This window comes from Oncorhynchus mykiss, unplaced genomic scaffold (assembly GCF_013265735.2).
Source record: "Oncorhynchus mykiss isolate Arlee unplaced genomic scaffold, USDA_OmykA_1.1 un_scaffold_222, whole genome shotgun sequence".
NCBI lineage: Eukaryota > Metazoa > Chordata > Actinopteri > Salmoniformes > Salmonidae > Oncorhynchus > Oncorhynchus mykiss.
Window position 1 is genome coordinate 513,204 of NW_023493691.1, and position 18,829 is coordinate 532,032.

General features: G+C 46.3%; 2 protein-coding genes across 2 annotated transcripts in view; one reads left to right on the forward strand and one right to left on the reverse strand.

The window, feature by feature from the left end:
- LOC110528884 (zinc finger protein 585A) overlaps positions 1 to 18,829 on the forward strand; it is a 244,943-nt gene that overhangs the window by 185,881 nt on the left and 40,233 nt on the right. The window lies entirely within an intron of this gene.
- nkpd1 (NTPase, KAP family P-loop domain containing 1) lies at positions 1,956 to 17,313 on the reverse strand. The gene is made up of 13 exons (XM_036973111.1): positions 17,030 to 17,313; positions 15,725 to 15,796; positions 13,284 to 13,412; positions 10,925 to 11,199; positions 9,990 to 10,154; positions 9,341 to 9,613; positions 8,854 to 9,069; positions 5,622 to 5,735; positions 5,069 to 5,491; positions 4,612 to 4,746; positions 4,426 to 4,527; positions 4,137 to 4,331; positions 1,956 to 3,294 (listed from the first exon to the last, which is right to left on the reverse strand). The coding sequence occupies exons 2-13, from the start codon at positions 15,735 to 15,737 to the stop codon at positions 3,001 to 3,003; spliced, it is 2,334 nt and encodes a 777-aa protein (XP_036829006.1). The 5' UTR covers positions 15,738 to 15,796; positions 17,030 to 17,313; the 3' UTR covers positions 1,956 to 3,000.

Sequence of the window (18,829 nt, forward strand, 5' to 3'; positions counted from 1 at the left end):
TCATAATGCCTTGGAGTGATTCCACATGAAACCAGGGTAAAGTTCATAGTGCCTTTGAGTGATTCCACATGAATCCAGGGTAAAGTTCATAATGCCTTGGAGTGATTCCACATGAAACCAGGGTAAAGTTCATAATGCCTTGGAGTGATTCCACATGAAACCAGGGTAAAGTTCATAATGCCTTGGAGTGATTCCACATGAAACCAGGGTAAAGTTCATAATGCCTTGGAGTGATTCCACATGAAACCAGGGTAAAGTTCATAATGCCTTGGAGTGATTCCACATGAAACCAGGGTAAAGTTCATAATGCCTTGGAGTGATTCCACATGAAACCAGGGTAAAGTTCATAATGCCTTGGAGTGATTCCACATGAAACCAGGGTAAAGTTCATAATGCCTTGGAGTGATTCCACATGAAACCAGGGTAAAGTTCATAATGCCTTGGAGTGATTCCACATGAAACCAGGGTAAAGTTCATAATGCCTTGGAGTGATTCCACATGAAACCAGGGTAAAGTTCATAATGCCTTGGAGTGATTCCACATGAAACCAGGGTAAAGTTCATAGTGCCTTGGAGTGATTCCACATGAAACCAGGGTAAAGTTCATAATGCCTTGGAGTGATTCCACATGAAACCAGGGTAAAGTTCATAGTGCCTTTGAGTGATTCCACATGAATCCAGGGTAAAGTTCATAATGCCTTGGAGTGATTCCACATGAAACCAGGGTAAAGTTCATAATGCCTTGGAGTGATTCCACATGAAACCAGGGTAAAGTTCATAATGCCTTGGAGTGATTCCACATGAAACCAGGGTAAAGTTCATAATGCCTTGGAGTGATTCCACATGAAACCAGGGTAAAGTTCATAGTGCCTTTGAGTGATTCCACATGAATCCAGGGTAAAGTTCATAATGCCTTGGAGTGATTCCACATGAAACCAGGGTAAAGTTCATAATGCCTTGGAGTGATTCCACATGAAACCAGGGTAAAGTTCATAATGCCTTGGAGTGATTCCACATGAAACCAGGGTAAAGTTCATAATGCCTTGGAGTGATTCCACATGAAACCAGGGTAAAGTTCATAATGCCTTGGAGTGATTCCACATGAAACCAGGGTAAAGTTCATAATGCCTTGGAGTGATTCCACATGAAACCAGGGTAAAGTTCATAATGCCTTGGAGTGATTCCACATGAAACCAGGGTAAAACTCATACTGCTGTTGGAGTGATTCCACCTTAAACCAGAGTAAAGTTCATAATGCCTTGGAGTGATTCCACCTGTATTTATTTATGCATTTGTTCCTTTATTTAACAAGGCAAGTCAGTTAAGAACACATTCTTACTTACAATGACGGCCTACCAAAAGGCTAAAAGGCCTCCTGCAGGAACGGGGGCTGTGATTAAAGATATATTTAATAAAAATATAGAACAAAACACACATCACGACAAGAGAGACAACACAACACTATATAAAGAGAGACCTGAGACAACAACACAGCATGGCAGCAACACAACATGACAACAACCCAACATGGTAGCAACACAACATGGTAGCAGCACGACATGGTAGCAACACAGCATGGTAGCAGCACAAAACAGGGTACAAACATTGTTGGGCACAGACAACAGCACAAAGGGCAAGAAGGTAGAGACAACAAGACATCACGCAAAGCAGCCACAACAGTCAGTTAGAGTGTCCATGACGGAGTCTTTGAAGGAAGAGATGGAGATAAACCTGTCCAGTTTGAGTGTTTGTTGCAGCTCGTTCCAGTCGCTAGTTGCAGCGAACTGAAAAGAGGAGCGACTCAGGGATGTGTGTGCTTTGGGGACCTTTAACAGAATGTGACTGGCAGAACGGGTGTTGTATGTGGAGGACGAGGAACATTGGTGGCAAATCTGATGGCCAATCTATAAAGTACGTCTCCATAATCTAGCATGGTCAGGATGGTCATATGAATCAGGGTTAGTTTGGCAGCTGGGGTGAAAGAGGAGCGATGACAATAGAGGAAACCAGGTCTAGATTTAACTTTAGCCTGCAGCTTTGATATGTGCTGAGAGAAGGACAGTGTACCGTCTAGCCACACTCCCAAGTACTTATATAAGGTGACTACCTCAAGCTCTAAACCCTCAGAGGGAGTAATCACACCTGTAGGGAGAGGGTCATTCTTCTTACCAATGAAACCAGGACAAAAATTAAAGACCATGACTTTAGGGGATTTTCACTCCATTTAATGGGGGATGGATTTCACAGGAGGTTGGTGGCACTTTAATTGGGGAGGACAGGCTCATGGTATTGACTGGAGCGGAATCCACGGAATGGTATCAAATACATCAAACACATGGTTTCCATGGTTTCCAGGTGTTTGATGCCATTCCATTCGCTCCGTTCCAGACATTATTATGAGCCGTCCTCCCCTCAGCAGCCTCCACTGGTAGGATTGTTGACATATTATTGACATTTGTATCTAAAAAGCATAATTGATAAATAATTGAAAGAAGTCTGTATATTTAGGACATTTCAGCCTTACCCAGGCTCCTCCTCTTGAGACCATATTTCATCTGTAGGTGCTACAAAGTTAAACTTGGTGTCGAACGAAGCTTTTACCCCTCTGTAATACGAGTAGAGACCCTTTTTGTTATACTTTTTCCTTTTTAAATTGTTCTGTGTGTTATTTTATTTTGTTGGTTGACAGTAAGTCCCTTTGACATGTATCCAATGGCAGCGCCACCTAGTGGTGGAAAAAAATGTAATCTAAAATGTAATCTAAGTAACTATTAACCAGTTAAATGTAACTAAATGTAATAGAAAATGTAATCTAAGTAACTATTAACCAGTTACCATTCCTTTGAACTTTACCCTGGGTTGAGCAACTGAAAGCTCTACAGGAGCTGGCAGAGGAATGCAGTTCACTGTCATTACACAATAGATAGGTAGGTTCTCATGGGCACTACACATCAATACACAGACCATTCCGTTTATCACGCATCTCTATCTCGCCACGGCATTAAGAAAAAGACAGATTTAATGTTGACCCGTGGCTGTGGGGACCGAAATGAGGTTGTTTGGACTGCTGATTGGTCAGTTGTTTGGGGTTTAGGGACATGGCCTTGGCCTTGGCTCCACTTTGGGCCCTCCCACCGATACCCAGGAAGTGGAGTCTGAAGGTCGTCCACTCCCCGAAGGTCATCTGGAGCAGCTGTTTGAGGTCGTCGGGATCACCGAAGACCAGCGCCTGGCCGGTGAGGTCATTGCTACGGACAATGTCTGCGTACTTCTTAGGGAGGTTCATCCTCGCCAGCTTTTGGGGAATTTGGAAAGATGCAGAACATAGAAAGAACATTTCAGTTTAACATGTTAGGGGCGGAAGGTAGCCTAGTGGTTAGAGTGTAGAGGAGGCAGGTAGCCTAGTGGTTAGAGTGTGATGGAGGCAGGTAGCCTAGTGGTTAGAGTGTAGAGGAGGCAGGTAGCCTAGTGGTTAGAGTGTAGAGGAGGCAGGTAGCCTAGTGGTTAGAGTGTAGAGGAGGCAGGTAGCCTAGTGGTTAGAGTGTAGAGGAGGCAGGTAGCCTAGTGGTTAGAGTGTAGAGGAGGCAGGTAGCCTAGTGGTTAGAGTGTAGAGGAGGCAGGTAGCCTAGTGGTTAGAGTGTGATGGAGGCAGGTAGCCTAGTGGTTAGAGTGTAGAGGAGGCAGGTAGCCTAGTGGTTAGAGTGTAGAGGAGGCAGGTAGCCTAGTGGTTAGAGTGTAGAGGAGGAAGGTAGCCTAGTGGTTAGAGTGTAGAGGAGGCAGGTAGCCTAGTGGTTAGAGTGTAGAGGAGGAAGGTAGCCTAGTGGTTAGAGTGTAGAGGAGGAAGGTAGCCTAGTGGTTAGAGCGTTGGACTAGTAACCAAAAGGTTGCTAGATCAAATCCCTGAGCTGACAAGGTAAAAATATGTAATTCTGCCCCTGAACAAGGCAGTTAACCCACTGCTCATAGACAGGCATTGTAAATAAGAATTTGTTCTTAACAGACTTGCCTAGTTAAATAAAATAAAAAAAACATCTTTATTGTATTTATCTGAGGTCTAAAGGTGGCTATGGACCCTGGTCAAATGGAGTGCACTATATAGGGAATAGGGTGCCATGTGGGACACAACCAACCCCCTACCGCTTTGCAGACGTCCTCAGAGGTCATGTTGATAACAGTCCTGATGTTGAGAGGAGCCAGGTTCCTCCCCCACCCAGAATTCTTCAGTCCGGTGGTCCCTCTGATCCGTGCCAGCTCCCTCCTGATAGAATGATCCAGGTTAACCGTGGTCAGCTTGAACCTCTCCGCGTCCCTCACCCTGAACTGGAAATGCACCTGGACGATTGGAAGATGAAGATGAAGTGTTGCACACACAAACACAGGTCGCTGGTTCAAATCTGTCTCGAAGGAGCGTAAACGGAACACACACCTTGAGGAACATCTCAAACATCTCTGGATCTCCGTCCTGCTCCAGCAGGTCTTCGATCTCCTCCCTCATCATGTGAAGCTCCATCCTCGAGTCGCTGAACACCTATTATAATGTATATAATGCATTAATAATATATAAAATAATAATGTGGAATTTAATTATAATAATATATGCCATTTAGCAGACCTCCCACAAAGCCTTGGACTCGTCGACGACTGTCGCCGTCCCGACAGCGTCATCAATCTCTGCTCTCTGCTGCTCGTCCTCCAGACACTGTAGGATCCAGCTGAGACGACATGGCCAATGGTTGGCAAGAACGACCTGTAATGTGGTGAACATAACTGTTAGTCCAGTCCATGTTTTCTATCCCCACAGTAAAGGCCAACAAACATATCAGACGCCCCAACCGACTTACGTTTTTCTAATCTTATCATTTGTATGACTCCCTCCCTCCCTCCCTCCCTCCCTCCCTCCCTCCCTCCCTCTCTCTCTCCCTCCCTCCCTCCCTCTCTCCCTCTCTCTCTCCCTCCCTCCCTCCCTCTCTCCCTCTCTCTCTCTCTCCCTCCCTCCCTCCCTCCCTCCCTCCCTCCCTCCCTCCCTCCCTCCCTCGCTCTCCACAACATAAAGAGGAGTGTTACAGTACCCAGGCAGCGATGTTCTCTGGCGGAGGCAGCTCAGTCTTCAGAGCCTCCATGAGCACCACGGTGACCCTGATGGAGTTGATGACCCGTCTCATGGACATGGTGTCATCAGAGATGTAGTGGTGGAGGTTCCCTCTGTTACTGGACAGGATGCTCTCCAGCGCTGATTCTATCGCCTTGTCCACCTCGTCCTCACTCAGCGCAAACGCCACGTGCGCCTCCTTGATGTGGTCGTTGTCTATCAAAGGAGTACTGGTCTCCGTCAGAATAATTGACGTCTCCTTTGTTTGGGGGGTGCTCTCGATCCAGGAGAGGGATGACTTCGGGCTGCCCAGGTCCAGCTCTCTCAGCTCGATCCCCTTTGACCCATGACCGTTGGCTTCTTCCGTGATCTCTGATTGGCCGCTAATGATATTGTAGAACACCTTGGGAGAGAGACGGAGAGAGAGAGAGAGAATATATTTTTTTTTACACATTTTGGAAGCATCACACAGATTATGAATGGCAGCAAACGCTGAGTTATTTGATACAATGTATCCATTTCATATAGAACACCTTGTGCTTGGAGGTGTGGCAGAGCGGCGGTATGGTGAAGGCCAGGGTCACGATGCGGTTCAAGAAGGCATAGGCTCTGTCTTCTTTACTGAAGCACCCGTCTGCATAGTTCACCTGTTGGAGAGAAACAAACTGCATTATTGCCCTATTCACATTTTTCCACTGTAAATAATATTCATTATATTGATTCACCTTCTTCCACTGTAAATCATTTAAATAGTCAACATTTCAGTGCTGAGGCTTTTTTTTTTTTTTCTTGTATGCAGCTCTGGAAGATATACACTTGACTTATAGCAGTGGTTCCCTCCAGTCCTCCAGTCCTCCAGTACCCCAACAGTGGTTCCCTCCAGTCCTCCAGTACCCCAGCAGTGGTTCCCAACTCCAGTAATCTAGTACCCCAAACAGTGGTTCCCAACTCCAGTCCTCCAGTACCCCAGCAGTGGTTCCCAACTCCAGTAATCTAGTACCCCAAACAGTGGTTCCCAACTCCAGTCCTCCAGTACCGCAACAGTGGTTCCCAACTCCAGTCCTCCAGTGGTTCCCAACTCCAGTCCTCCAGTACCCCAACAGTGGTTCCCAACTCCAGTCCTCCAGTACCCCAACAGTGGTTCCCAACTCCAGTCCTCCAGTCCTCCAGTACCCCAACAGTGGTTCCCAACTCCAGTCCTCCAGTACCCCAACAGTGGTTCCCAACTCCAGTCCTCCACTACCCCCAACAGTGGTTCCCAACTCCAGTCTTCCAGTACCCCAACAGTGGTTCCCAACTCCAGTCCTCCAGTGGTTCCCAACAGTGGTTCCCAACCACTGTTGGGGGTAGTGGAGGACTGGAGGGAACCACTGGAGTACTGGAACTACTGGGTACTGAAAGACTGGAGTTGGAACCACTGGAGGACTGGAGTTGGGAACCACTGTTGGGGTACTGGAGGACTGGAGTTGGGAACCACTGTTGGGGTACTGGAGGACTGGAGTTGGAAACCACTGTTGGGGTACTGGAGGACTGGAGTTGGGAACCACTGTTGGGGTACTGGAGGACTGGAGTTGGGAACCACTGTTGGGGTACTGGAGGACTGGAGTTGGAAACCACTGGAGGACTGGAGTTGGGAACCACTGGAGGACTGGAGTTGGGAACCACTGGAGGACTGGAGTTGGGAACCACTGGAGGACTGGAGTTGGGAACCACTGTTGGGGTACTGGAAGACTGGAGTTGGGAACCACTGTTGGGGTACTGGAGGACTGGAGGACTGGAGTTGGGAACCACTGTTGGGGTACTGGAGGACTGGAGGACTGGAGTTGGGAACCACTGTTGGGGTACTGGAGGACTGGAGTTGGGAACCACTGTTGGGAGGACTGGAGTTGGGAACCACTGGAGGACTGGAGTTGGGAACCACTGGAGAACTGGAGTTGGGACCACTGTTGGGAGGACTGGAGTTGGGTACCACTGTTGGGGTACTGGAAGACTGGAGTTGGGAACCACTGCTATGTGTGACTTATTCTTATCATGAGGGTCCCAACAGTTACCCAGATTGTATTATGATTATTATTATTACTACTACTGTATATACTTATTTCTGTTTAGTACTGAACTCAACCCGGGAATTTAAAAAGCGTCTTCCACAGGGCTTAATTCTGTGACCGCTGCTGTTGATTAAAACTGTAGAAATCTGTCTGCATATTTCAAGACATGGGAGATACCCAACGGGCTGGACCATTCTCTTCTCATCACTCATCTTGAAAAAAACGACTCAAATGAACGTGGAAATGAAATGATCCGCCATCATTAACACAATGAAAACATCTAATGATTTATTATTGAAATAGCATGGGTGACGAGAAAACAAATTGGCACAATTTAAGGCCAAGTGGCAAACAATGATGCAGGCACTAGGGATGGGGGTGTGGTCAGGGATGGGTGTGTGGTCTGGGATGGGGGTGTGGTCAAGGGTGGGGGTGTGGTCAGGGATGGGGGTGGGGTCAGGGATGGGGGTGTGGTCAGGGATGGGGGTGTGGTCTGGGATCCGGGTGTGGTCCGGGATGGGGGTGTGGTCCGGGATGGGGGTGTGAGCCTGCGGGTCTGGCCATTGTTTGTATGCGTCTGTCTGTAAGTTGTTGTTCATATGTATAGAATATAATAGAATGTATAGGGTTGACTCAGAGTTGACTGATAACACAATATGTACCTGTTGAACCAGGACCTCAGGGTTGACTGAGGACCTCAGGGTTGACTCAGGGTTGACTGATAACACAATATGTACCTGTTGAACCAGGACCTCAGGGTTGACTGAGGACCTCAGGGTTGACTGATAACACAATATGTACCTGTTGAACCAGGACCTCAGGGTTGACTGAGGACCTCAGGGCTGACTCAGGGTTGACTGATAATACAATATGTACCTGTTGAACCAGGACCTCAGGGTTGACTGAGGACCTCAGGGTTGACTCAGGGTTGACTGAGGACCTCAGGGTTGACTCAGGGTTGACTGAGGACCTCAGGGTTGACTCAGGGTTGACTGATAACACAATATGTACCTGTTGAACCAGGACCTCAGGGTTGACTGAGGACCTCAGGGTTGACTCAGGGTTGACTGATATAACAATATGTACCTGTTGAACCAGGACCTCAGGGTTGACTGATAATATAAGATGTACCTGTTGAACCAGGACCTCAGGGTTGACTGATAACACAATATGTACCTGTTGAACCAGGACTTCAGGGTTGACTGATGACACAATATGTACCCGTTGAACCAGGACCTCAGGGTTGACTGAGGACCTCAGGGTTGACTGATAATACAATATGTACCTGTTGAACCAGGACCTCAGGGTTGACTGATAACACAATATGTACCTGTTGAACCAGGACCTCAGGGTTGACTGATAATACAATATGTACCTGTTGAACCAGGACCTCAGGGTTGACTGATAATATAATATGTACCTGTTGAACCAGGACCTCAGGGTTGACTGATAATATAATGTGTATCTGTTGAACCAGGACCTCAGGGTTGACTGATAATATAATGTGTATCTGTTGAACCAGGACCTCAGGGTTGACTGATAACACAATATGTACCTGTTGAACCGGGACCTCAGGGTTGACTGAGGACCTCAGGGTTGACTCAGGGTTGACTGATAATATAATATGTACCTGTTGAACCAGGACCTCAGGGTTGACTGATATAATATGTACCTGTTGAACAAGGACCTCAGGGTTGACTGATAACACAATATGTACCTGTTGAACCAGGACCTCAGGGTTGACTGCCAGCAGAGAGATAAAGGGGGACTCCTCATCAGAGAGCAGTATACTGATAGCATCCAGGACACCAACAATCTTCTTAGGAGCACATCGATCCAGGTTAGTGATCTCCAGAACCACGCGGATCCTCCTCTGCTCAAACACCTCCATGAACAGGATGAACCTGGACAACAGCCACATCTCCTTCCTCACCTGGGAGAGGAAGGGAGAGAGAGAGAAAGAGAGAGAGACAAACAGAGGCAAAGAAACAGAGAGAGAGAGGTGATAGAGAAAGTGAGAGAGGTGATAGAGAGAGAAAGAAAGATAAAAAGTTGGAGAAAGCAGGTTAGGGAGCTGATTCATTGGTCAAAAGTTGGTGAATTGATCTAAAATAGTGTACTATGTAGGAAATAGGGTGCCATAGGGCCCTGGTCTAAAGTAGTGCACTCTGTAGGGAATAGGGTGCCATTATATCCTCCCTCACCTCGTTCATGAACCCCAGTTGGCCGCTGACCCTCTCGTTGTCCAGCGCCTTACGGACGTGCAGGTCCTGGTTGAAGATCAGGTTCTTTCCCATCTGGAAGATGAATCGTATAGCTGCTGCTGCAGGAAGCCCGAAGACAGCGAACGCCAGGCCCTCCAACACGCCGGTCCCTCTTTGGGCTTCACTCGGACCTTCTTCTCCTCCTGTTCCGTTTCCGGATCCCAGTCCGTCCAGTTCAGGTGCGTCTGGAACCTCCGGGAAGCCATACTTCACCTATAGGTGCAGGAACACAAGGTCAGGACAACGTCCTACTCCGTGTTCTCTGACTTGTTTGCTGAAATTCACAATGAATGTGTTATTTTTCCATCTTAATGCTGATTGGTGAACTTTTTCATGCTACCAAAGATTCCCTCACTCGTAGTCATATTGTGTCACCTTGCTTTACTGGTCCCTTTGTTTACAATTCTTCCTCATTTATGCTAAACATATTATGGGATACTAGAACATGAATGGACTTGTTACTATGGTTCTATCCCAGGTTGGAACCCCGTTCCCTACATAGTGCACTACTTTTACTCCAAGGCAGTGCACATTGAAGGCAAAAGAGTGTCATTTGGGAAGCAACCTCTAACAACCTTCTGATTCTCACCAGAAAGACGAGGACTGTGAGAGCAGCCAGCAGCACGGCCAGGACCAGGGACCAGAGAGGGAAACAGCAGAACTTCTTAGATCTCCACTCTGACGATGTGTTTTCAATCACCTTCTTCCTCACCTCATCCTCCTCGTTGTGCTGCGCCACGCGGTACAGACCCAGCTGAAGAACAACAAGAAGACTTTCTGGTCCGTTATCTTGATGTTTCCAGTCAGAACTGGGTTTGGAACTGACAAAGCTCTCACCTCTTATTGGATTTAACCATTATTTATACAGGAAGTCCTGTTGAGGTCAAAGGACCTATTTTATGAGGGAGACCGCTAACCTCTAGGTTACCTACCGGAAGTCAACCTCTAGGTTAATTACCTGAAGTGAACCTCTAACCTCTAGGTCACCTACCTGAAGTATACCTCTAACCTCTAGGTCACCTACTTGAAGTCAACCTCTAGCCTCTAGGTTACCTACCTGAAGTCAACCTCTAGGTTACCTACCTGAAGTCAACCACTAACCACTGGGTTACCTACCTGAAGTCAACCTCTAGGTTACCTACCTGAAGTCAACCTGTAGGTCACCTACCTGAAGTTAACCTCTAACCTCTAGGTTACTTACATGAAGTTAACCTCTAACCTCCAGGTCACCTACCTGAAGTCAATCTCTAACCTCTAGGTCACCGACCTGAAGTTAACCTCTAACCTCTAGGTTACCTACCTGAAGTCAACCTCTAGGTTACCTACCTGAAGTCAACCTCTAACCTCTAGGTTACTTACATGAAGTTAACCTCTAACCTCTAGGTTACCTACCTGAAGTTAACCTCTAACCTCTAGACTACCTACCTGAAGTTAACCTCTAGCCTCTAGGCTACCTACCTGAAGTTAACCTTTAACCTCTAGGCTACCTACCTGAAGTTAACCTCTAACCTCTAGGTAACCCACCTGAAGTTTCCCAAAGCTCTCCTGCAGTGCCAGGCACAGTCTCATCACCAGCCCCGCCCAGAGGAGGTCACTCCCGGCGAAGTGCCATGCGGAGAACCGAACATAGATGAACCGGACATTCTTCCGCCGCTGGTTCTCCTCGGTCCAGACGGGTCGGTAGAACAGCAGCCTGCAGATCAGAGCTAGGAGACCAGTGATGGAGGCTTTGACGGAACGAGGCTTGGACCTGCCCTGGTAACTCTGCTCCCTCCTCTCTGCCTCCTGCTCCATGTGGACTAGTCAAGGAGCGAGCGAGCAAGAGAGACAGAGAGAGAGAGAGAAAGAGAACAGTGAGATAAGGATATATTCATTCTAGCTCTGGGTGTTAGGGCTACTTTCTAACGCTGAGCATCCTGCGTAGATGAATATCGTCAACACTCTATATGACAGGATCATGTTGTATCTACCCTCTATATGACAGGATCATGTTGTATCTACCCTCTATATGACAGGATCATGTTGTATCTACCTACCCTCTATAAGGATCATGTGGTGTCTACCTACCCTCTATGAGACAGGATCATGTGGTGTCTACCTGCCCTCTATGAGACAGGATCATGTTGTGTCTACCTACCCTCTATGAGACAGGATCATGTTGTGTCTACCTACCCTCTATGAGACAGGATCATGTGGTGTCTACCTACCCTCTATGAGACAGGATCATGTGGTGTCTACCTACCCTCTATGAGACAGGATCATGTTGTGTCTACCTACCCTCTATAAGACAGGATCATGTGGTGTCTACCCTCTATGAGACAGGATCATGTGGTGTCTACCTACCCTCTATATGACAGGATCATGTTGTGTCTACCCTCTATAAGACAGGATCATGTGGTGTCTACCTACCCTCTATAAGACAGGATCATGCGGTGTCTACCTACCCTCTATGAGACAGGATCATGTGGTGTCTACCTACCCTCTATATGACAGGATCATGTTGTGTCTACCCTCTATAAGACAGGATCATGTTGTGTCTACCTACCCTCTATATGACAGGATCATGTTGTGTCTACCCTCTATATGACAGGATCATGTGGTGTCTACCTACCCTCTATAAGACAGGATCATGTGGTGTCTACCTACCCTCTATGAGACAGGATCATGTGGTGTCTACCTACCCTCTATGAGACAGGATTATGTGGTGTCTACCTACCCTCTATAAGACAGGATCATGTGGTGTCTACCTACCCTCTATGAGACAGGATCATGTGGTGTCTACCTACCCTCTATAAGACAGGATCATGTGGTGTCTACCTACCCTCTATGAGACAGGATCATGTGGTGTCTACCTACCCTCTATGAGACAGGATCATGTGGTGTCTACCTACCCTCTATAAGACAGGATCATGTGGTTTTCTACCTACCCTCTATGAGACAGGATCATGTGGTGTCTACCTACCCTCTATGAGACAGGATCATGTGGTGTCTACCTACCCTCTATAAGACAGGATCATGTGGTGTCTACCTACCCTCTATGAGACAGGATCATGTGGTGTCTACCTACCCTCTATGAGACAGGATCATGTGGTGTCTACCTACCCTCTATGAGACAGGATCATGTGGTGTCTACCTACCCTCTATATGACAGGATCATGTTGTGTCTACCTACCCTATATGAGACAGGATCATGCGGTGTCTACCTACCCTCTATGAGACAGGATCATGTGGTGTCTACCTACCCTCTATATGACAGGATCATGTTGTGTCTACCCTCTATAAGACAGGATCATGTGGTGTCTACCTACCCTCTATAAGACAGGATCATGTGGTGTCTACCTACCCTCTATATGACAGGATCATGTTGTGTCTACCCTCTATAAGACAGGATCATGTTGTGTCTACCTACCCTCTATATGACAGGATCATGTTGTGTCTACCCTTTATATGACAGGATCATGTGGTGTCTACCTACCCTCTATAAGACAGGATCATGTGGTGTCTACCTACCCTCTATGAGACAGGATCATGTGGTGTCTACCTACCCTCTATGAGACAGGATCATGTGGTGTCTACCTACCCTCTATGAGACAGGATTATGTGGTGTCTACCTACCCTCTATAAGACAGGATCATGTGATGTATACCTACCCTCTATGAGACAGGATCATGTGGTGTCTACCTACCCTCTATAAGACAGGATCATGTGGTGTCTACCTACCCTCTATGAGACAGGATCATGTGGTGTCTACCCTCTATAAGACAGGATCATGTGGTGTCTACCCTCTATGAGACAGGATCATGTGGTGTCTACCTACCCTCTATAAGACAGGATCATGTGGTGTCTACCCTCTATAAGACAGGATCATGTGGTGTCTACCTACCCTCTATATATCTGAGGATCATGTTGATGCGGTTCTGACATGATGAGTAGAGGCCCACTGTAGCAGGAGAGGACACTTTAATCAGAGTCTTGGACAGAGCGTACGCATAGATGTGATCCGACGGCAAATCTATAGAATCAAGAGAGATAAATGTAACACAGGACGTTCCTTCCAGGCATTTTGATAGGTTCGGTTAAGTAGTTAAAATGTAGTGGGAAACTACAAACAAAACATCTACAAGATAAAAATAAATGGACCAAAATACCGGCTGTATTTCTGTATTTTGAAAGTTATACAGTGGGGCAAAAAATTATTTCGTCCGCCACCAATTGTGCAAGTTCTCCCACTTAAAACGATGAGAGAGGCCTGTAATTTTCATCATAGGTACACTTTAACTATGACAGACAAAATGAAAAAAAAAAAAAAAAAAAAATCCAGAAATTTTTTTTGTAGGATTTTTAATGAATTTATTTGTAAAATTATGGTGGAAAATAAGTATTTGGTCACCTACAAACAAGCAAGATTTCTGGCTCTCATAGACCTGTAACTTCTTCTTTAAGAGGCTCCTCTGTCCTCCACTCGTTGCCTGTATTAATGGCACCTGTTTGAACTTGTTATCAGTATAAAAGACACCTGTCCACAACCTCAAACAGTCACACTCCAAACTCCACTATGACCAAGACCAAAGAGCTGTCAAAAGGACACCAGAAACAAAATTGTAGACCTGCACCAGGCTGGGAAGACTGAATCTGCAATAGATAAGCAGCTTGGTTTGAAGAAATCAACTGTGGGAGCAATTATCAGGAAATGGAAGACATACAAGACCACTGATAATCTCCCTTGATCTGGGGCTCCACGCAAGATCTCACCCCGTGGGGTCAAAATGATCACAAGAACGGTGAGCAAAAATCCCAGAACCACACGGGGGGACCTAGTGAATGACCTGCAGAGAGCTGGGACCAAAGTAACAAAGCCTACCATCAGTAACACACTATGCCGCCAGGGACTCAAATCCTGCAGTGCCAGACGTGTCCCCCTGCCTAAGCCAGTACATGTCCAGGCCCGTCTGAAGTTTGCTAGAGAGCATTTGGATGATCCAGATGAAGATTGGGAGAATGTCATATGGTCAGATGAAACCAAATATAACTTTTTGGTAAAAACTCAATGAATGGGGCCATGTTTAGTGAGATTTCGAGTGAAAACCTCCTTCCAACAGCAAGGGCATTGAAGATGAAACGTGGCTGGGTCTTTCAGCATGACAATGATCCCAAACACACCGCCCGGGCAACGAAGGAGTGGCTTCGTAAGAAGCATTTCAAGGTCCTGGAGTGGCCTAGCCAGTCTCCAGATCTCAACCCCATAGAAAATCTTTGGAAGGAGTTGAAAGTCTGTGTTGCCCAGCAACAGCCCCAAAACATCACTGCTCTAGAGGATATCTGCATGGAGGAATGGGCCAAAATACCAGCAACAGTGTGTGAAAACCTTGTGAAGACTTACAGAAAACGTTTGACCTCTGTCATTGCCAACAAAGGGTATATAACAAAGTATTGAGATAAACTTTTGTTATTGACCAAATACTTATTTTCCACCATAATTTGCAAATAAATTCATTAAAAATCCTACAATGTGATTTTCTGGATTGTTTTCTTCTCATTTTGTCTGTCATAGTTGAAGTGTACATATGATGAAAATTACAGGCCTCTCTCATCTTTTTAAGTGGGAGAACTTGCACAATTGGTGGCTGACTAAATACTTTTTTGTCCCACTGTTAATTTTGAAAATTCAATATCTGACCTGCAAAACATTTTGGGGACTATATCAACAATGGACTAATGAAATATATACCAAAATATATGTATTTAATGATTGACAGTGTTTTCTGAATGATGGGAGTGACCTCCACTGTAAATATGTATTACTAAAGCATGTGACCACATGAATTTCCTCCAATGGGATAATAAACGTTATCAAATGTCCTAATTAATACCAGTTGCACACAACTTCCTCTTTTTAAAACCTACAGTATGACTGCATCTGAAATGGCTCCCTATTCCCTATGTAGTGCACTACTTTGGACCTGGGCCCTATTCCCTATGTAGTGCACTACTTTTGACCAGAACCCTATGGGGGAATAGGGCCCTGGTCCAAAGTAGTGCACTACATAGGGAATAGGGCCCTGGTCCAAAGAGGTGCACTACATAGGGAATAGGGTGCCATTTGGGACACTGTCCTGTGTTTGTGTATTCCAGCCGCTACAGAACAGGCCCAGTACATCATTATGCAAACACTCAGGTGCTGTTCTGTTCTATTCTGTTCACACAGCCATAATTGGTCTAGGGTAACTCAGAGATGGGTTGAGAGTGAGGGACCCTAGAAACTAACAATTTGGAGGAGGAAATGGAATCTGGAATCTCAATGATCTCTCTCAAGAGAGAGCTCACCTTTTGTTATCATTGTATTGGTTGTTGCCAACGGCACCCAGAGAATAATGGTAATGTATGGCTGTTTGTGATCTGTGAATGACAAGAATAACACTTACAAATCCTCAGGTGAAAGAGAGGGAGGGAGAGAGAGAGAGAGGGTGGAGGTGAATGAGAAGGGGGAGGGAAAAGGAGAGGGAGAGAGAGAGGGTGGAGGTGAATGAGAAGGGGGAGGGAAAAGAGAGGGAGAGAGAGAGGGTGGAGGTGAATGAGAAGGGGGAGGGAAAAGAGAGGGAGAGAGAGAGAGAGAGAGAAAGAGAAGGGACACAGAGTGGGAGAGAGGTAGAGAGAGAGACAGAGAGAGACAGAGAGAAACAGAGAGAGAGAGGGTGGAGGTGAATGAGAAGGAGGAGGGAAAAAGAGGGAGAGAGAGAGAGAGAGAGGGTTGGGGAATTGAATACTAATATAACAGCAGGGTTATAGAGAAAGTGCAGCAGTAGATAATATAGAAATAAAATGACTTGGTGACAAAATACACCTCAATGTATACAGTGTCTGTCATTCTGGTGCTATTTAGACTTACTATACATTCAGTGAGTTCCTATACATCCAGTGAGTTACTGAGGTACTATACATCCAGTGAGTTACTGAGTTCCTATACATCCAGTGAGTTACTGAGTTACTTACTATACATCCAGTGAGTTACTGAGTTCCTATACATCCAGTGAGTTACTGAGTTCCTATACATCCAGTGAGTTACTGAGTTACTATACATCCAGTGAGTTACTGAGTTCCTATACATCCAGTGAGTTACTGAGTTACTATACATCCAGTGAGTTACTGAGTTACTATACATCCAGTGAGTTACTGAGTTCCTATACATCCAGTGAGTTACTGAGTTACTATACATCCAGTGAGTTACTGAGTTACTATACATCCAGTGAGTTACTGAGTTACTATACATCCAGTGAGTTACTGAGTTACTATACATCCAGTGAGTTACTATACATCCAGTGAGTTACTGAGTTCCTATACATCCAGTGAGTTACTGAGTTACTATCCATCCAATAGGCTATGTGTAGTGTACATGCAGTTAGTCGGACTTGCCAGGATAAAATGGGTGTATCCAGGATCAGGTGGGTGTGTCCAGGATAAGGTGGGTGTGTCCAAGATAAGGTGGGTGTGTCCAGGATAAGGTGGGTGTGTTCTTTATAAGATAGCATAGTGCTTACTGACCATGAGCAACCACTTAGAATTCAGCTATCTGAGGTACACTACAATGCCCTGTATCCAATCAAAACCCATCAGATGAAACAGAGGTCTTACCTTTCAGTTGGAAGTCTCAGAACCCACTCCTCCTCCTAACACGGATCAGGAACAGGATCAATAGATGTTGTCTTGTTGTGACAGAGAGAGATCCACAGAGAGAATGCTGCTACCCACCTCTACAATGGCTAAGGTGTGGTGAACTTTACACCCCTAGCCCAGGGCCTGCCTGGCTAACTTCCTGCCCGCTGTACAGCTTTACAATGCAGATATCAGCTAAAAGCTAATTATTTACTAGATCATTTCTCCTTCTGTCTATAGGGCTCTCTCTCTCTCTCTATTTGGTCTGTCTGTAGGGCTATCTCTATTTGGTCTGTCCGTAGGGCTCTCTCTCTCTATTCCGTCTGTCTGTAGGGCTCTCTCTCTCTATTCCGTCTGTCTGTAGGGCTCTCTCTCTCCCTCTCTCTCTATTCGGTCTGTCTGTAGGGCTCTCTCTCTCTCTCTATTTGGTCTGTCTGTAGGGCTCTCTCTCTCTCTATTCGGTCTGTCTGTAGGCTCTCTCTCTCTCTATTCGGTCTGTCTGTAGGGCTCTCTCTCTCTATTCGGTCTGTCTGTAGGGCTCTCTCTCTCTATTCGGTCTGTCTGTAGGGCTCTCTCTCTCTATTCGGTCTGTCTGTAGGGCTCTCTCTCTCTATTCGGTCTGTCTGTAGGGCTCTCTCTCTCTATTCGGTCTGTCTGTAGGGCTCTCTCTCTCTATTTGGTCTGTCTGTAGGGCTCTCTCTCTCTCTCTCTCTATTCGGTCTGTCTGTAGGGCTCTCTCTCTCTATTCGGTCTGTCTGTAGGGCTCTCTCTCTCTATTCGGTCTGTCTGTAGGGCTCTCTCTCTCTCTATTCGGTCTGTCTGTAGGGCTCTCTCTATTCGGTCTGTCTGTAGGGGTCTCTCTCTCTATTCGGTCTGTCTGTAGGGCTCTCTCTCTATTCGGTCTGTCTGTAGGGGTCTCTCTCTCTATTCGGTCTGTCTGTAGGGCTCTCTCTCTCTCTCTCTATTCGGTCTGTCTGTAGGGCTCTCTCTCTATTCGGTCTGTCTGTAGGGCTCTCTCTCTCTCTCTCTCTCTATTCGGTCTGTCTGTAGGGCTCTCTCTCTCTATTCGGTCTGTCTGTAGGGCTCTCTCTCTCTCTCTCTATTCGGTCTGTCTGTAGGGGTCTCTCTCTATTCGGTCTGTCTGTAGGGCTCTCTCTCTCTATTCGGTCTGTCTGTAGGGCTCTCTCTCTCCATTCCGTCTGTCTGTAGGGCTCTCTCGCTCTCTCTCTCTCTATTCCGTCTGTCTGTAGGGCTCTCTCTCTCTCTCTCTCTCTCTCTCTCTCTCTCTATTCCGTCTGTCTGTAGGGCTCTCTCTCTCTCTATTTGGTCTGTCTGTAGGGCTCTCTCTCTCTATTCGGTCTGTCTGTAGGGCTCTCTCTCTCTATTCGGTCTGTCTGTAGGGCTCTCTCTCTCTATTCGGTCTGTCTGTAGGGGTCTCTCTCTCTATTCGGTCTGTCTGTAGGGCTCTCTCTCTCTCTATTCGGTCTGTCTGTAGGGGTCTCTCTCTCTATGTGGTCTGTCTGTAGGGGTCTCTATCTCTATTCCGTCTGTCTGTAGGGCTCAATTAGCTTGACTACGAGTCTCTTTAGCTAACAATCCACTCCTTGTCATTGCCAAAGAGACTGGCCTTTCAATCTTAACGTTTTCTTTTCTTTCTAAACAGCCCCCTGTAATTCTTAAGTGTATTTCTTCCACTCAGTGGAGTCTATGAAGGAAGCCTGGCGTGAAGATATTTCAACATCATGTCCAGACAATAAAAGGCTACAATGATCACCCGTG

Excerpts from the sequence above, each read along its gene's own strand:
- nkpd1 (XM_036973111.1), bottom strand. Across the intron at positions 5,492-5,621 it reads GCCACACCTCCAAGCACAAG|GTGTTCTACAATATCATTAG; the intron begins GTGTTCTATATG and ends CTCTCTCCCAAG. Across the intron at positions 4,747-5,068 it reads CAGAGAACATCGCTGCCTGG|GTCGTTCTTGCCAACCATTG; the intron begins GTACTGTAACAC and ends ACCACATTACAG.